General features: G+C 47.2%; 1 protein-coding gene across 1 annotated transcript in view; it reads right to left on the bottom strand.

The window, feature by feature from the left end:
- Positions 1 to 20309, bottom strand: part of tcaim (T cell activation inhibitor, mitochondrial) — a 59035-nt gene that overhangs the window by 26104 nt on the left and 12622 nt on the right. The window contains exons 4-6 of the mRNA XM_080472105.1: positions 8664 to 8793; positions 8265 to 8511; positions 7478 to 7600 (exon numbers count right to left, since the gene is read on the bottom strand). Coding sequence (XP_080328231.1) covers positions 7478 to 7600; positions 8265 to 8511; positions 8664 to 8793 — 500 coding nt within the window. The remainder of the gene's footprint in view (positions 1 to 7477; positions 7601 to 8264; positions 8512 to 8663; positions 8794 to 20309) is intronic.

The following is a 20309-nucleotide window of genomic DNA, read 5'->3' as shown; positions in this document are numbered from 1 at the left end:
AGTTCCCCTACTCCTGTACCACCTGGAGAGAGCGAGACAAAGAGAGAGATAGACACTCCTCAACCCCTCTACCACCTGAGAAAGCGATAGAGAGAGAGAGAGAGAGAGAGAGAGAGAGAGAGAGAGAGAGAGAGAGAGAGAGAGAGAGAGAGAGAGAGAGAGAGAGAGAGAGAGACACTCCCCCCTACTCCTCTACCACCTGGAGACAGCGAGAGACAGAGAGAGACAGAGACAGAGAGAGAGAGAGAGAGAGAGAGAGAGAGAGAGAGAGAGAGAGAGAGAGAGAGAGACACTCCCCAACACCTCTACCACCTGGAGAGAGCAAGAGACAGAGAGAGAGAGAGTGAGATACTCCCCCGTACTCCTCTACCACCTAGAGAGAGCGAAAGACAGAGAGAGAGTTAGACACCCCCCCTACTCCTCTACCACCTAGAGAGAGCGAGAGACAGAGAGAGAGTGAGACACTCCCCAACTCCTCTACCACCTGGAGAGAGACAGAGAGAGAGAGAGAGTGAGACACTCCCCCCTCCTCCTCTACCACCTGGAGAGAGCGAGAGACAGAGAGAGAGAGTGAGACACTCCCCAACCCCTCTACCACCTGGAGAGAGCGAGAGACAGAGCGAGAGAGAGAGTGAGATACTCCCCCCTACCCCTCTAGCCTCTAGAGAGAGCGAGAGACAGAGAGAGAGGAGAGAGTGAGACACTCCCCCCTCCTCCTCTACCACCTGGAGAGAGCGAGAGACAGAGAGAGAGAGAGAGAGAGAGAGAGAGAGAGAGAGAGAGAGAGAGACACTCCCCAACCCCTCTACCACCTGGAGAGAGCGAGAGACAGAGAGAGAGAGTGAGATACTCCCCCCTACTCCTCTACCACCTAGAGAGAGCGAGAGACAGAGAAAGAGTGAGACACTCCCCCCTACTCCTCTACCACCTGGAGACAGCGAGAGACAGAGAGAGAGAGAGAGAGAGAGAGAGAGAGAGAGAGAGAGAGAGAGAGAGAGTGAGACACTCCCCAACACCTCTACCACCTGGAGAGAGCAAGAGACAGAGAGAGAGAGAGTGAGATACTCCCCCCTACTCCTCTACCACCTAGAGAGAGCGAGAGGCAGAGAGAGAGTGAGACACTCCCCCCTACTCCTCTACCACCTAGAGAGAGCGAGAGACAGAGAGAGTGAGACACTCCCCCCTACTCCTCTAACCACCTGGAGAGAGCGAGAGACAGAGAGAGAGAGAGACACTCCCCCCTACTCCTCTACCACCAAGAGAGAGAGCGAGAAACAGAGAGAGAGTGAGACACGCACCCCTACTCCTCTAACCACCTGGAGAGAGCGAGAGACAGACAGAGAGAGAGAGAGTGAGACACGCCCCCCTACTCCTCTAACCACCTCACCTGGAGAGAGCGAGAGACAGAGAGAGAGTGAGACAGTTCCCCCTACTCCTGTACCACCTGGAGAGAGCGAGACAAAGAGAGAGATAGACACTCCTCAACCCCTCTACCACCTGGAGAAAGCGATAGAGAGAGAGAGAGAGAGAGAGAGAGAGAGAGAGAGAGAGAGAGAGAGAGAGAGAGAGAGAGAGAGAGAGAGAGAGAGAGTGAGACACTCCCCCCTAGTCCTCTACCACCTAGAGAGTGCGAGAGACAGAGAGAGAGTGAGACACTCCCCCCTACTCCTCTACCACCTGGAGAGAGCGAGAGACAAAGAGAGCGAGAGAGAGAGAGAGAGACACAGACACTCCCCCCTACTCCTCTACCACCTGGAGAAAGCAAGAGACAGAGAGAGAGAGAGTGAGACACTCCCAATTCCTCTACCACCTGGAGAGAGTGAGAGACAGAGAGAGAGAGTGAGACACTCCCAACTCCTCTACCACCTGGAGAGAGCGAGAGACAGAGAAAGAGTGAGACACTCCCCCTACTCCTCTACCACCTGGAGAGAGCGAGAGACAGAGAGAGAGAGTGAGACACTTCCCCCTACTCCTCTACCACCTGGAGAGAGCGAGAGAAAGAGAGAGAGTGACACACTCACCCCCTACTCCTCTACCACCTGGAGAGAGCGAGAGAAAGAGAGAGAGTGAGACACTCACCCCTACTCCTCTACCACCTGGAGAGAGAGAGAGAGAGAGAGAGAGAGAGAGAGAGAGAGAGAGAGAGAGAGAGAGAGAGAGAGAGAGAGAGGAGAGAGAGAGAGAGAGAGAGAGAGTGAGACACTTCCCCCTACTCCTCTACCACATGGAGAGAGCGAGAGACAGGGAGAGAGAGAGTGAGACACTTCCCCCTACTCCTCTACCACATGGAGAGAGTGAGAGACAGAGAGAGAGAGAGTGAGACACTCCTCTGCCACCTGGAGAGAGCGAGAGAGAGAGAGAGAGAGAGAGAGAGAGAGAGAGAGAGAGAGAGAGACACTCCTCTACCACCTGGTGAGAGCGAGGGAAAGAGAGAGAGTGAGACACTCCCCCCTACTCTTCTACCACCTGGAGCGAGCGAGAGACAGAGAGAGAGAGTGAGACACTTCCCCCTACTCCTCTACCACATGGAGAGCGAGAGACAGAGAGAGAGAGGGTGAGACACTTCCCCCTACTCCTCTACCACATGGAGAGAGTGAGAGACAGAGAGAGAGAGAGTGAGACACTCTGCCACCTGGAGAGAGCGAGAGACAGACAGAGAGAGAGTGAGTGAGACACTCCTCTGCCACCTGGAGAGAGTGAGAGACAGAGAGAGAGAGAGAGTGAGACACTCCTCGCCACCTGGAAAGAGCGAGAGACAGAGAGAGAGTGAGACACTCCCCCCTACTCCACTACCACCTGGAGAGAGCGTTATCCACGAGCGCGCCTGTTCCCACCAGCGAATACAGCGGCCCGGTGAGAAAGCTGAAATGTTTATCAGAGCTCTTTATGAACTATCAGAACACTGTGACTTTGGGGCGCAGAGGGAGGAGCACATCAGAGACCGTATAGTAGTGGGAATTAATAATAAGGAGATCTCTCGTAAGCTGCAGTTGGAGGCACAGCTTACATTATCCCAAACTATTCAGGCCGTGCGCCAGTCCGAGGAGGTGACCAGTCAGGTGCACCAGCAGGGAGAGGCATGCACAGCGGTGCAGGAGGTCTCACATGCAAAATCTCCTCCATACAGAGGAAAACAGCAGTGGAAAAATAAAAAGAGAGATTTTGGCGAAAGAACAGAGCCAACATGTGGAAAATGTGGCAAACTAAAGCACAGAGACCAGGATAAATGTCCAGCTAACAAATCAGTGTTCAATAAATGTAAAAAAATGGGCCACTGGGAAAGAATGTGCCACAGTAAATCAGTCAGAGAAGTGACAGAAACAGCTACGGTTTCCCAGACACCATATTTCCTAGGGGCCGTCACAGACACTAGCAGAGAGAGTGATCAGTGGACAGTAGAGATAGTGATTGGCTCAACACCAGTTAAATTTAAAATTGATACAGGGGCGGATATGAACGTTATGGAGAGAGAAACATTTAACATGTTAGTCCCTGAGCAAAAAATGGTGCAGTCAAACATTCCACCAATGCACAGCCCCGGTGGTCAGCTAAATTGCATGGGGAAATTTCAGGCAAATGTAAAATACAAAGAAATGCACTACTCATTCCCAGTTTATGTGATCCACAGCCAGACAGCTAATAACCTGCTAGGCAAAGAAACAGCATGCTCAATGGGGCTAGTTAGGCGCATTGAGGAGGTGCACAAAGCATTTGGTGAGCATGGGACACTTAAGACAGAGCCCGTAAAAATAAGACTAAAAGAGAACACAGAGCCATACGCGGTACACACAGCTCGAAGAGTTCCCCTGGCTCTCATAGAGAAAGTAAAAGCGGAAATACAGCGCATGGAAGAGAACGGAGTCAACGAAAAAGTGACTGAGCCGACAGACCGGTGCGCACCAATGGTACCAGTCCCAAGACGAACTGGCAAAGTGCGCATTTGTGTAGACCTGAAAAGGTTAAACGAGGCTGTGAGGAGGGAGAGATACGTTCTTCCAACTGCTGAGGAAATCACTGCAAAACTGAGCGGCGCCACCATGTTTACATCTCTGGATGCGGCATCAGGGTTTTGGCAGATTCCTCTTCACCCGGAAAGTAGTAAGTTGACAACGTTCATTACGCCTTTCGGGAGATACGCATTTAAACGTCTTCCCTTTGGCATCACGAGTGCTCCGGAAATCTTCCAGAGAAAGATGGCTGAAACCCTGATTGATCTGGAGGGAGTGGCCATCTACATGGACGACGTACTGGTGTACGGCGACACAGCAGAACAGCATGACCAGTGCCTAATGAAAGTACTGGAAAGAGTCGAGTCAGCTGGCCTGAAGTTGAATAAAGACAAGTGTGTGTTCAGACGGAACCAACTTCACTTCCTGGGTCATGTGATCGACAAGTCAGGAGTAAAACCCGATCCTGAGAAAGTAAGAGCCATTTAAGAGCTACCAGAACCACAAACTGTCCAGGATTTAAAACGCGTCTTGGGCATGTTCACATACTTGGGAAAGTATATTCCACATTTGTCAACAGTGGGCCAGCCTTTATATGAACTACTGAGATCCAAGACTACATGGACGTGGGACCACCCACAGAAGGAGGCATTCCAGCGTATCAAAGACATCCTGTCTACGTCTCCTGTCCTGAAGTTTTATGATGTGAACCGACCTACAGCTGTATCAGCCGACGCTTACAGCTATGGCATTGGAGGCGTGCTGCTACAACAACATGATGGGGATTGGAAACCAGTTGCTTACTGTTCTCGCTGCTTGTCAGACGCCGAAACCAGATATGCCCAGATAGAAAAAGAATGTCTGGCTAGCGTTTGGGCATGCGAAAGATTCGAGAAATACCGGGTCGGGCTGGAGAACTTCAAGTTGGTCACAGACCACAAGCCTTTGGTGCCGCTGATGAATAAAAAAGATCTGGATAATGTCCCGATACGTTGCCAAAGACTCCTGATGAGGCTTATGCGGTTTAAGCCTACGGCTGAATATGCACCAGGCAAGACTCTCACTGTCGCCGACACACTATCTCGCAGCCCGGTACAGTACACAGCAGAGGCGAGCGACACACATTCAGATGTGGAGTGCTACGTTGCAGCTATTATCAGCAGCATGCCAGCCACACCACAAAGACTGGAGACCATAAGGCTAGCAACTGCAGCTGACAGTAGCTTACAGACAATACTGCAGTACATTAAAACGGGTTGGCCAGGATACGTAGGAAATGTCCCTACTACGATCAGAGACTTTTACCCAGTCAAAAGTGAACTGTCAGAGTACAATGGGATTGTCACAAGAGGCTGTCGCATGTTGATCCCGCCCACTTTGAGAGCTGACATACTGGAACGGATCCATGATGGACATCAGGGCCTGACTAAATGTAGGGAGCGGGCTAATGCATCCGTGTGGTGGCCCGGCATCTCTACAGACATTAAACTAAAAGTCGAATCCTGTCAAACCTGCCGTGAGATGAAGCACACACAACGAAGGGAGCCCCTCATATCAACCCTTTTGCCTTACAGGCCCTGGCAAAGACTCGCAATTGACCTTTGTGATTATAACAAGCACACTTACCTGGTAGTGTCAGACTACTTCTCCAGGTTTATCGAGATACTCCACATGCCGTCAACTACTCCCTCACATGTGGTGCTGAAGCTGAAAACGCTTTTTGCTCGCTATGGCTGCCCGGATCAGATCGTTTCGGACAACGGACCCCAGTTCGCATGTGAGGAGTTTCGGGAGTTCGCTCGTGACTTTGACTTCCGACACATCACCTCGAGTCCATATAACCCGCAGGCGAACGGACAGGCGGAAAGAGTACAGATTGCAAAGAGGATTCTGATGCAGAAAGACCCTTTACTCACTCTCATGTGTTACCGCTCTACCCCGTGTGCTACCACAGGGGTAAGCCCAGCTGAATTGCTCATGGGGAGAAGGATTAAAACTACACTTCCGACGCTTGAGTCTAACCTCCAACCCCAATGGCCGGATTTACGAGCAGTCAGGAGTAAAGATGCAATGGAGAAACAAAAACAAGCCTTCTACTTCAATCAGCGCCATGGTGCGAAACCGTTGCCATCTCTGAAACCGGGAGATTCTGTTCTCACCAAACTGAACCATCAGAACATGTGGACCCCAAGGTCTTATGTGATCGGGACGCACAAGGTGGCGATTTTGAGGCACAATCGTCGTCACCTGCTGTGCGTGCCTGCGCCCTCTGGTAACACTCCACCTTCATCTCTACAGCAGCCACAGCCTGAGGCTAACGTCAAATGGGCTGAACCAACGGTTTCTACAGACGCTGCTTTGCCTGCTGCCCATTCTTGCCCTCCTCAGGCGCATGATGGTCAGCTATACACACGGTCAGGTAGACTGTGCAGACCTGTTGAAAGACTGAATCTGTGAGGGTGTACGAAGTACGCTGCCCTGAACAAATTTTTTAAAAAAAAACAAAAAAACAGAGAAGGTGTTTGTAATTAATTTGCACTGTTTGTATTGAAGTTTACATTTTGAGAAGTGAATGTAGTTGATGTTGCAATGTTTATGTTGCTGTTTACATTTTGAAAATGTTGTGTTATTGAAACAGTTATTGAAAGAGTTTCATATCTTTTACTGTATGGTTACCGGGGTAACGCGCGAAAAGGACCCTGGGTACTTGCTGTTTTAAGCCTTGCTGTGTTTGTACTAGTTCGGAGCTAAGTAAAAGTTATTCATTACCACGAAGCTTTGTGTGGACATTTCAATTACTTTACACGCCAGACGTTTGTGTGCGACATCCTGGAAGCACTTGATGCTTCCCGAGCTGGCATCCAGCGTGTAGAACCCGTCAGGGACATGAAGGACTGTCTGTGGAGGGACTGGACCTGCTGCACTTTGTACACTTTAGTTTCACTTCCCTGGGATTAACGGGGGAACTCCGGACACAGTGACCCGGGTAGACGGTACGAACAGCGGTGAAACTGGTACATACTGGTCCTCTAACACTAGTCCCTGTTCCACCAGTGAATGGACAGAGAAAAGCCACCACAGCCTTGTTCATTCTAGAACCTTATCAAATATTAATATGTCTCCAATGGCGAGGAGAACGTCCTCCACCACCCCAAGCTTGATGGAGGGAGGCGGTGAACCGAGGGACGCCGTCACTCCTCCAACAAAAGTATTTCCACTAATTACTCACAAAATAGCACTTCCTTCAAATTGATGAATTAATTTCCTCTTAGCCTGACATAGAGAACCCAGTGAAAGAGAGGAGAAACAATTTACACACTTCACTAAGAGCCACACACACACACACACACACACACACACACACACACACACACACACACACACACAGGTGATACAGTCTAAGGTGATAAAATTGAATGTGATGATGAAGGTGATGAAGATTAAGAAGTTAAAGGTGATGAAGATGAAGGTGATGTAGATAAGGAAGATGAAGGTAATGAAGTTAAAGAGGATGAAGATGATGAAGGTACCTGATGTCCTCCAGATGGAGCTCCTCCTCCAGCTGCCCCTTCAGCCTCCTCAGTTCTTCTCTGCGTGGAAAACTCTGGCTGAGCTTCGTGGAAGCATCGACCTCATTGTTCCTCAACCAGCAGCTGTGGAGGTCAATCAATCATCTGATCAATCAGTGGGATTACACCTTCAACTTCATCTGATCAATCAGTGGGATTACACCTTCACCTGATCAATCAGTGGGATTATACCTTCATCTGATCAATCAGTGGGATTACACCTTCACCTGATCAATCAGTGGGATTACACCTTCACCTGATCAATCAGTGGGATTATACCTTCATCTGATCAATCAGTGGGATTACACCTTCATCTGATCAACCAGTGGGATTACACCTTCACTTGATCAACCAGTGGGATTACACCTTCACCTGATCAACCAGTGGGATTACACCTTCACCTGATCAATCAGTGGGATTACACCTTCATCTGATCAATCAATGGGACACTGTGTGCGAGCCCCACTGTCTCCAACCTACATGTCTCTGTGACTCTGACCTACATGTCTCTGTGTCTCTAATTTACATGTCTCTGTGACTCTGGCCTACATGTCTCTTTGTCTCTAACCTACATGTCTCTGTGACTCTGACCTACATGTCCCTGTGTTTAACCTTCATGCTTCTAAACTACATGTCTCTGACGTCCATGTCTTTTACCTACATGTCTCTAACCTCCATGTCTCAGACTTACATATATTTGACCTACATGTATCTAACCTACATGTCCCTGTGTCCCCGTGTCTCTGACCTCAATGTGGGTTGGACTCTCCTGGTCTGCTGCAGCTCCTGTTCAGGATCTCTGAACCCAGTGAAGGTGTAATAGCTCTTGTCCCACTTAATGGGTCTGTAGAAGGGCGTCACCACACCAGGCGTGCCGGTCAGTTTCTCACTGGGACCCTTCATGTGGTCCAAAGGAAGGCTGCAGGACGTCAAAACACTCATCACTGTCTTGTGGACGTCCTGCGAGCAAAGGGTAAAGCTCACTGAGCGGAAACCTGAGGGCACAGGTCAGAGGACATAGTGAGGACACAGACACTACCTGAGGACAAAGACATAGTGAGGGGACAGACACTACCTGAGGAATTAGATATAGTGAGGGGAGGGACACTACTTGAGGACAAATACATAGTGAGGGGAGGGACACTACCTGAGGACAGGACGTCCTCTGTGTCCCTCACGTAGAAAGTGAGCTTCATGGACTGAAGAGGAGCAGAACCAGGTTTCTGCAGGTTCTCCAGGTACCCATTCAGTCTCTTCAAGGAGTTCTCATTTACCTCCTGAAACGCACGCACGCACGCACGCACTCATGCACGCACACACACACACACACACACACACACACACACACACACACACACACACACACACACACACACACAAAGGTAATATAAATGAAGATAATGAAGTTGGGGGTTGAGTTTAAGGCCTGAACTAAGAACCTGAATTAACATACCAGGATATCTCTGTTACCTAGATTAACATACCAGGATATCTCCGTTACCTAGATTATCATACCAGGATATATCTGTTCCCTAGATTAACATACCAACATATCTTTGTTACCTGGGTTAACGTACCGGGAAGTTTGTTTTACCTGGATTAACATACCAGGATATCTCTGTTACTCGGATTAACAAACCAGGATATCTCTTTTTACCTAGATTAACATACCTAGATATCTCTGTTACCTGGATTAACATATCATGATATCTCTGTTACCCAGATTAATATACCAGGATATCTGTAACCTAGATTAACAGACCAGGATATCTCTGTTACATAGATTAACATACCAGGATATCTCTGATACCTGGAAAAACATACCAGAATATCTCTGTTACCCAGATTAACATACCATAATATCTCTGTTACCTAGATTAACATACCAGGATAATTGTTACCTGGGAATGGCTGCGCCTTAGACCTGCTCCCATCCTCTGCCTTTAAGGCCCCGTTTATTTGTATCCGCAAAACCTTCTTCACTTTTGGGGGGTCCGTTTACACGACACCAGTTTGCGGATCCACTGTATCCACAAAGTTTTTAATCCGGCTCCCAAAGTGGAAAGATTCTTTCACGGTGCAAATCCCTCCTGCAGAGACTGATGGAGGCTAAAGAGCCTGTTACTGCTCATCTCTCCCTCCCTCCTGCTCATCCAGTTGTAAACAAACATGGCCGACTCGTAGTGGTACGACCCGCGGTCCATATTCTAGTTTTATCCTCCAGATCAGTAGTTTAATAGTTGAGACTCTCCCTGATATCATCCGGTTCCTCATCAGTCCATACGGATGTCAGGTTCTCTCCATTTTCTTCACCTTTATAGTGTTTTGTTCTCTGCAAACGTCTTTGTAGTTTCATTACAAAATCAAGCAGCAGCACCCTCCTGTGGCCCGGCATACTAACTACATTGTTGTCTCTGTGTCCGCTGCAGCAGTGTAAACACACTCCTTTTTTTTTAGCGGATTAGGTGTCGTCACGTGAAACGTTGTCGTGGAAACGAGGCCTAAGAATAACTAAAACTCGATGCAGTAAGAAGCCGGTGCACCTGAGCGCTTAGAGCTTCACCGGTCAGAGCCACACAACCAACCAGGAATACAAAATGTGCAGACCCGACTGAAGACCGCGGCTAACATGGACGCTAACTCCACGGGCCCCGCTAACGCTGCAGCTAACCAGAGACAGCATGGGGACACCAACTCCACAAGCCCCGCTAATGCTGCAGCTAACCAGAGACAGCATGGGGACGCTAACGCCACAAGCCCCGCTAACGCTGCAGCTAACCAGAGACAGCATGGGGACGCTAACGCCACGAGCCCCGCTAACGCTGCAGCTAACCAGAGACAGCATGGGGACGCTAACGCCACGAGCCCCGCTAACGCTGCAGCTAACCAGAGACAGCATGGGGACGATAACTCCACGAGCCCCGCTAACGCTGCAGCTAACCAGAGACAGCATGGGGATGCTAACTCCACGAGCCCCGCTAACGCTGCAGCTAACCAGAGACAGCATGGGGATGCTAACTCCACGAGCTCCGCTAATGCTGAATATCATGCACAGAACTCTGAAGCAAGTGGCAAATGAAGTGATTTTCACGTTGGACACAACAGAGCTGAAGAACACAGTGAGCACTTTGCAAACTCAGCTTGAAGAGACGGAAAGCCGCATTGCTAGCGTGGAGGATAGCACCGCTAGCATCGCTAACGAAAACACTGCTGAGACAGAAAGTGGAGCGACTGTGGAGCCGTGTCCATGGTCAGGAGAACCGAGTAGGAGTGGATGGCCAAACTGAGATGTCTGGCCAAGAGGTCTGGTATTAATGTTCTCAGTGAATTAGTGAAACGATAGGGACCAGTACTGGTAAGAACACTGTTCATGTCTGAAGTCCATCCTGTAACTCAGTCAAGCTGACCTTTCTAAGTTTAAGCTGACAGTCAGCCATGATGGTCATGAGCCACACCCATTCGGGGAGATAACACTGACACGGTTTCAGTTTCTGAGTGGGAGGAGGCTATGACACTTTATTAGAACCAGAGTGGGATTGAGCTATGAAAACAGGTGGAAGAGGTTATGGGCCTTGCAGCCAAGACTTTCTAGATTTAAAGTCAGGCCCTCAGCCTGTGTTCGACATACTTAAGCAACACTTCGGTGACTCTGTCACCTCCTTTATGCCTCTCGCTGACTTCTATGACACCAAACCCTGCTCCACTGAGACTGCAGTTGACTACTGGATTCGACTTAACAAAGCCATTGACACTACTGTTGAGGGACTGAAAAGACAGGTAAAAACTCTCGACAACCCCACTTGTGAAGTGACAGCCATGTTTATTACTCACTGTCCTGATGCTGAACTGTCGCTGGTCTTCAGCTGCAAACCAATAGGGGAGTGGAGCACCACGGATGTTCAGGTGCGGCTGTATGAACACCCCAGAAAAGGGTGCCTCCAGCAGCGTCAGTCCACTTGCCCAGCTGATGGTCTGCAGAACACCCAAGCTGTGAGAGTCTTACACAGCCATGTACAGTCTGCTGAGAACCCACCTGCCCTTCAAATGAATGCACCAAGCAGAACAATTCAAAATGAGGGTCAGTCGCTTAAACATGTTACCACTCTCCTTGAGCGTTTATTGCCGCGAGAGGCCTCTCAGCATCCCAGACCGCCGAGATCAGGTACTGGACACCGCAACAGATCTCAGGGTCCATGTGCCATTGTGGAGGTGACAATCGTGACACAATGTCCCACTGCTGGAGAGACCATTTTTGTTTCCGCTGTCATGCTGCTGGACACCAAGCTATAACTTGCCATGTCGCCCCTCCCTCTGACTCATCTTCCGCTCAGAGGGGCGGTTCCAACCAGCTGGCCCACACGAGCAGGGGACTAGTGTAGGGCCAGATGACATGTCACCACAAGATCTTGATGATGTTGACCCTGAGTCAGTTTATTCTCAGTTCTGCGCTTTGACGAGTGATGACTCCATTGTGGTATTTCAAAATACTCAGAAATTCTCTGCGACTGAAGCTACTGTGGAGACATGGAGAGGCGACGACTGCCCTGATAAGGTAGGCACTGTTAAACTGAGGCGCGCAGTGACCTTGGAGCCTATGCAGGAAAACTTGGTTTGGGGTCGTCTGCTGAGCCATACGTGTCCCTGCTGGTAGTACAGTTGTTGTGGAGCCGAGAGAGTCACGAACAGTACCACGGACAGTTACAGTGGGTCGAGTTGTGACATCGTTATGGGGTGACTGATGGGTCCCAGTGAGAGTCATTAACCCCTCCACCAAGCCAGACACTCTGAAACGCAACTGCAAACTTGCTGATACATCCCCATGTGTGGCACTGGAGGACTTTAACAATGACTACTTGTGTGTGAATGATGAAACTAAAGGTGTGAAATATACAGTGTTACCGGGACTGTTGACTGGGCTGACACAGGTAGTGGGAAGAGCTTGACTGTTGACTCAAGAGTGCAGTGCACACAGACCTAGTAGTTCAGTGCTACATGACTTGGGATTACACAACATTGACGTTGACTCAAATAATCTGTCCCTATTCTGGCGGTCCAAGCTTGTTGACCTGTTAGCTAGGTATGAGTCCATCTTCTCCCACCCAGTTTGGACTGTGGAAAAGCCAACATTTTGTCCACCACATCAGGCTGAGTGACAGCAAACCCTTCAGTCTCCCATATCGCCGCCTGTCCCCATGTGATTATGAAAAGCTCAGAGTAGCTTCAAATGAAATGGAGGAACGGGACATCATCAGGAAGTCTACCAGTGATAATGTCTCGTCACTTTCACTCGTTTGGAAAAAGAATGGAGCTCTGAGGCTCAGGACAAATTTCCGCTGGCTGAATGCGCGCACGATCAAAGGAGGTACACCCTCTACCTCACCAAGACGATGCCCTGGCTGCACTTGGAGAAAAGGCCTTCTTCTCGACCATGGACTTAAGCTCAGGTTACTACAATGTAAAGGTCCATGAGGAGGACAAAAGGCTCACTGCATTCACCTCTCCCTTCAAGCTTTATGAGTACAATGGTCTGACACAGGGGCTATGCAACAGTCCAGCCACTTTCATGAGGATGATAAAGGCGATCTTTGGTGACCAAAATTTCTTGAGCTGCCTGTGTTATTTGGATGACATACTTGTATTTGTTCCCAATGAACAGCTGGCACTGAAAGGATGGAGATGGTGTTTAAGAGATTAAAAGGTGCACAACCTGAAGCTAGCTCTTAAAAAGTGCCACTTCATGAGACCATCTGTGAAGTTTCTTGAACACATTGTGAGTAAGGATGGCGTTTCGAATGATCCTATTGTTGCCTTGAATGAGAAAGATTTAAAGGAGGAAGGCTCCAATGTACCCTGTCCCACCAAAATCAGATCTTTCCTTGGTATGGTTGGATTCTATCAACATTTGTTTGAAGGCTAATCCTCTATCAGTAAACCTCTGTTTGAGCTGACATCTGGTATGAAGAGGCCCAAAGTCGTAAGTCGTTTACCCTGGGTCTGACCCGTCAGACCCAGGGTAAACGGAAACCCCCTGTAACCAGGAAACTATCCTCTGCTGACAGGACCCCAGAATGCAGTGAAGCGTTCAGGAAGCTAAAACAGGCTCTGTTGGAAAATGCTGCTCTTGCCCATCCCGACTTCACTAAGCCTTTCCTGTTATCAGTTGATGCCTCCTCCAACGGTCTTGAGGCTGTGCTGTCTCAGCCGGCTGACCATGAAGATGTTGTATGTCCTGTTCCACTTGCCAGCAAGTCGCTTAACAATGCACAGTCACGCTATCCTGCTCATAGACTGGAGTTTCTGGCACTCAAATGGGCTGTTTGTTGATTGGCGCTCTCGCCTCACAGCAAGAAGGTCGTGGGTTTCAAATACAGGCCTTTCTGTGTGTAGTTTGCATGTTCTCCCAGTGGGTGTGTGGGTTTCCCCTGGGTGTTCCGGTTTCCCCCACAGTCCAAAGAAACATGTACCCGGGGTCCCTGAGCAAACCCCTCAGCCCCCCCCCCCCCCAGGACACACTTGTAAAAGAGAATATTAATCTCATTGTGGTTCTCCTGACTAAAATCAAGCTAAATTGTGATAAATTTAGTCATTGGTGGAGAGGTCACCCATTTACCATTTGGACTGACAACAACCCAATGACGTTCATTCTCAGTAAGCCAAAGCTTCATGCTTGTGAACAGAGATGGGTAGCGAAACTGGCTACTTACGACTTTGGAATCAAGTACATTCCCGGCCCTAAAAATGTAGTGGCAGACACCCTCAGCCGTTTGTGCAGCCTCGTGTGCTGCAGTGCCTCACAAGAGTCCCTTATAGTGCGCTCCTGGAGGAAGCGAGGGCCTTGGACCTCGACTGTGTGCAGGAAGCTTTCCATCTTTCCTGTGACCCACTGAGTCGACTGCAGGTGAACCATCCCTTGACTGCAGCCCCAGATGACACCGTGGCGGTGCCCCAGAATCATTCTATCTCTGCACATGTAGTGTCTGTTGTTCTGGAGGAGTGTTTGGGTCAGGAGTGCCTACCTCCTCATGCTGCTCTTACCTCAGATCATCCAGTCCATTCAACCACCTGAGCTGTCTGATTTCCAGCCTCTGTTCAAAGACGAGCTGATGGCCAGGCAACGTGCTGATCCTTGCTTGGGTTGCATGCTTCATTTTGTGGATTGGCAGAGATGGCCGTCAAGACAAGAACGTCCACATGAGCCCATGGATGCTCTGTGGCTCCTCATGCACTGGGAGAACCTCACCATTAGAGCGGGCGTGCTGTATTACACTTCTAAAGAGAGTAATACCTACCGATACGTTGTACCCCCTGATCTAAAAGGGAGCGTTCTCAAAGGTGTCCATGACGAGGCGGGTCATCAGGGGCAGAAGCGGACACTCTACCTGGCCAGACAGCGGTTCTATTGGCATGGAATGGAGGGAGATGTGAAGGAGTATGTACTAGGGGTGAACGATTTTGGAAAACAATCTAATTGCGATTTTTTTCCTCAATATTGCGATTTAATATGCAATCATTTTTTTAAGGTTCTCTTCTCATGTATTTTTCAACAAACACAAGCAATAAATCAATGTGTATTATAATAAAGAATATCAGGTTTATTATACATAAATTGTTCTTTCTTATAGGCAAGGCTTATGTTAAGATAAAGTCAAATGAAGCATGTATTAATATGAAAGATAGTTTATTTATCTTCTACTTCAATTACAGTAGTAAACTTACTAAGTACTGTGACTTGCAGTCTTGTAAGCGTTCACCACAACAAGCCAACCGCTTGTCCATTGTGCTTATCAAAGCCCTAAACCAGGCTTGGTCACTATACTAATGCAGGGCTGGACATTAAGGGTTTTGAGCGGTTTGCTCATCTACACTGCAGTAGGGAAGCACCGATCCACGTTTTTTCACTTCTGATCCGATCCTGATACTTAACTTTGTATATCTGCTGATACTATTCTGATAGCAGAGCTGTTTGCTTTAATATTCTTATTATCATTATCGTTGACTTTAAATGAGGTTGTAATAAACTCCTCTCTACAGTAAAGTATGAAATGTACTAATGTATACATGTACTCTCTCAAAAAACAACTTGAGGTTAGTATCAGTTCAGAAAAGGAAGCAGTACAAAGTTTTTTTGTTCCATGTGGACAATGTGGGGGTCTGCGTGACGTCATCATCTCATAATAAACTAGTTCTATCTTTAAAAGCTCAGAATGACTTTATTAATTTCTGGGGAAATTCTTGAGCAAGGCAGCAGCAACACAATGTTTCCAGCTCTAACGCAGCTCCAACCATTGGGACTATTTTCAGAGAGTTTAGCGTGGAGTAGGACGCAGCTTCACGGAGGTGTGAATTGCCTGCTGACAGCCTGGAGGAGCTGCTGGTCATTGTTTTGATGTCAGAGCTGTTCTCCTCCCAGAGCTGGAGTTTGAAAACGCTGACGTCTGGCTGCTGAGCGCCGCCCTGCTGTGCTACGGCTTTGCTAACATCCACATTGCTGTGTTGCTTTGCTAAAAGCCACATTGCTGCGTTGCTTTGCTAACATCCACGTTGCTGCGTTGCGTTGCAAACATCCACATTGCTGCGTTGCTTTGCTAACATCCACGTTGCTGCGTTGCGTTGCAAACATCCACGTTGCTGTGTTGCTTTGCAAACATCCACGTTGCTGTGTTGCTTTGCAAACATTGCACGTTGCTGCGTTGCTTTGCTAACATCCACGTTGCTGCGTTGCTTTGTGGTGTTTTGAGTGTAAAATGCATCCAAACAGCAACATGTTGAGTGGGGACCAGGCAACAGAGTGGCAGTCCTACACGCCTCTCTGAGTTTCCCTCTGGGCAGTCACCAACCATAGCTAACTTAGTTAAACATCCCATAGAGACTGTGTCTATCCCTCGGACCACCACAAGTATAAAACTATCTAAACCTAGGAACACAACTTCTAATGACTACAAAAACTTCATCCGTATCAAGTGTGAAACTAGACAAAATCAAGACAAACAAATGAAATGTGGTTTCCTAAACATGAGATCTTTATCATCCAAAGCTCTTCTAGTCAATGATCTGATAAGTGAACACAACATTGATCTCTTTGGATGAACAGAAACCTGCTACGTAAAGATGAGTATGTTAGTCTAAATGAAGCCTCCCCTCCAAGTCATACTAACACTCAAATAGCTGGTGAAAGTGGTGGAGGAGGGTGGAGGCAGCCATCTAGAACTCTCACTTACTAATTAATATTAACCCAAAATCCAACTTTAGTTCTTTTGAGAGTCTGAGCATGACCATGCCACACCCGTCAAATAAAATAGTAAATTCTGTAGAATCTGTAATCATTTCTCGTCCTCCTGGACCTTCTTCAACTTTTCTAACTGAATTCTCTGAATTGTTGTCAGATGTAGCCCTGACTAAAGATAAGGTTATCATGGTAGGAGACTTCAATGTTCATGTTGACCTAGAAAATGATAGTTTCAGTGCAGCTTTAGATCTACACTTGACTCTCTAGGTTTCTCTCAGGTAGTAGACGGGCCTACCCATAAACATCTCCACACCCTAGACCTTATTCTAACTTATGGTTTGAATATAGAGCATCTGACCATCTCTCCTCACTATGATTTCCTGTCAGATCACTTCTTAATAACCTTTGACTTTGTTCTAAATAGTTCTAACCCTCCGGTTAAAGCCGTGTTAACCAGGTCTCTCTCTGATAACATAGTAACTAAATTCAAGGAAAGAATTCCCTCTGCTATAGAATCAGTAGTGAATCTTCCTGACCCGTATACTGTTGCTAGCTCAGACATTGAACACCTAACAAACAGTCTGACAGATATGCTAAAAACAACGCTAGACGACATAGCTCCTCAAAAAATGAAACTGAAAAAACAGGAAAAGTCCTCCCCATGGTTTAACTCATCAACCCGCCAGCTTAAACAACGCTCCCGTAGATTAGAAAGAACTTGGCGTTCAACAAAAACAGAGCTAGATTATATAGCCTGGAAGGATAGCTTCAAAACTTATAAGAAAGCTCTGAGTAGAAGTAGAACTAATTACTACTCATCCTTAATAGAGGAAAACAAAAACAACCCTCGCTTTCTTTTCAGTACTGTAGCCAAACTGACCAAGAACCAAAATAGTGTTGAGCCCACCATTCCTATCAATATATGTAGTGAGGACTTCATGAAGTTCTTTCAAAATAAAATGACAAGGCTTAGGGATAACATCCATCAAACCCTACCGTCCGTTAGCCCCATAACAGAGGAACTGGTTAAACCTAACAGTCATCTGGAATGCTTTCAGCAAATACAACTAGTCCAACTAAATTCCCTTATTTCTTCTGCTAAACCAACTACTAGCCTGTTGGACCCAATTCCTACTAGAATTCTGAAAGAGGCACTGCCACTAATCAATAATTCTATACTCACAATTATTAACCAGTCTCTAACAATAGGCTATGTGCCCCAATCCTTTAAACTAGCAGTTATTAAACCTCTCATTAAGAAGCCAAACTTAGGAGGAGCGAGGCGGGGCTTAAATGGAGTAGGACGCGAGTTTGGGGGCTCCTGCCGATTTCGTTAAAAAATTGTAATTCCTTCGCGCTTATTGATCACATATTCATTTTTATTCTACTTTGGCACACCTTTTGTTTGGAGGTTCAACTCTGAAGTGAGTAAAATGACTGGGAGGAACTCGAAAACCCGCAATACTACGCAGACGCAGCTGCGGCCCGCTCAGCTCACTCCGACCACGTCCTCGCGGGACCCGCTGGTTCCTGCGGAGGTCGCCCCAAGCTCGCCTGACACTGAGGCACTCAAGCTTGAGTTGCTGGCTTCGCTGAGGAAAGATATTGCCGATATATTTAAGAAAGAGCTTAAGGATACTCTCGGGGATGTTTTAGCTAACATTCAACTCGACCTGCAGGCGGTGAAGACACAACTGGCGAAAGACAGGGCTGATACCGATGCTGCCATCTCCGAGCTCAAGGGGACAGTCGGCGGGATGGAGCATGCACTCACTGAATGCTCCGATGACATCACCGAGATGAAGTCCACTATTAAGTCCCTCACAGCCAATGTCGCCAAGCTGGAGAATAAATGTGAGGACTTGGAGTCCAGATCACGGCGTAACAACGTCAGGATTGTAGGAGTACCGGAGGGTCCCGACACCAGCACCACCACTGTTGTAGCCGCCTTACTGAAGGAAGCGTTCGGTCTGGATAAGGAGCCGCTATTGGATCGTACCCACCGGACCCTCCAGCCGAAACCCAAGCCTGGTGATCGTCCGCGGGCCATTGTGTGCAGGTTCCATTATCATGGTGACTGTGTGGACATTTTGCGCCGCGCCAGAGAACTTCAGCGGATTAAAGCTGGAGACCTGACCATCTCCGTCTTCCCTGACCACACTGCTAGGATAGCTCGGGCTCGAGCTGCATTTAACGAGGTCAAACGTCAACTCCGGGGCATTGACGGTGCTCGGTATGGTCTTTTTCATCCAGCGCGACTCCGCATCACTTACAATGGTGTTGAGAAGGACTTCGTCTCAGCGAAGGAAGCCAGTGACTATGTTAAAAAAATTATTCCTGGGTGAGTTCTGGTAGCTGAACTACATTATGGGCTCACTTGCCTTAATAGTTTGTTCGAGCAGCATTTAATCTGTATTGTTTTCTACTGCACTCACTAAATTAGTGTCATTGTTATTTAGTTTTGTTTAATGTGTGTATGTGTGTATGTATGTATGTATGTATATATATGTATGTATATATATGTGTGTGTGTGTGTGTGTGTATGTATGTATATATATATATATATATATATATATATATATATATATATATATATATATATATATGCTGTTGTTAAATAAGAAGGTTATACTATTTTGTATCATGTTTCATTTTATGCTATTTGCATTTTTCTGAACATGACATGGCCTGTTCTCATGTCTTTAAATTATATTATTTATTTACCTTTTTATTTTATTTTTTTTTGCCTGTGTGTGTTTGGGTTCTTTGCTGCTTACATATATGTGATGTGGGGAAATATATTTAAGTTTATCTTTGTTGTTTTCTCATATTACTCTCATTTGAATCTTTCCATATTTTATTATTTATATTATTATAATACTTAATTATTGTGCGCATATTGTTATACAGTTTTGAAGTCGGTGGGAGTTTCCCACCTTTAGCCTTTTTCTCTTTGTATTTTTTTTTTTGTTAGCTCAGCTCAGTCTCTGGGTCGTTCCATATTCTTGTGGACGACTCTTGGATGTTGCAGGAAACACTGCTGTCCCCTTTGTTCTGTGGTTATATGGGGACTTTGGGTGTGTTTGTGTGTAGGGGTATACTGTGGGGAGGGCACCCCACCTTGGCTCTTCATGATTATTTACATTTTTGTTTTCATTTATTTAAATGGTCAACGGCAACATAGATCACAGCACTGTTGGGTCAGGCACCTCTCTTAGATTCTTCAGCTGGAATATCAAGGGTATGGGCAATCCTGTTAAGAGATCTAAGGTTTTTACACATTTGAAACGTTTACACTCAGATTTAGTATTTTTACAAGAGACCCATCTTCGCATTAAAGATCACCGTCGGCTACATTGCCCATGGGTAGGCCAGGTTTTTCATTCCAACTTTAACTCAAAAGCGAGAGGAGTCGCCATTTTAATTAACAAAAGAGTTCAGTTTTCATCCACTGACGTTATCGCTGATAGGAATGGCAGATACCTTATAGTTGCTGGAACCCTAATGGGGAAAAAGGTTTTGTTGGTGAATGTTTATGCCCCAAACTTTGATGATGTGGAATTTGCA

The sequence above is a fragment of the Lipophrys pholis genome, assembly GCF_963383615.2.
Source record: "Lipophrys pholis genome assembly, chromosome: 9".
NCBI classification, from domain to species: Eukaryota; Metazoa; Chordata; class Actinopteri; order Blenniiformes; family Blenniidae; genus Lipophrys; species Lipophrys pholis.
Note: the sequence above shows the minus strand (reverse complement) of the source record. Positions and strands in the feature narration are given on the sequence as shown.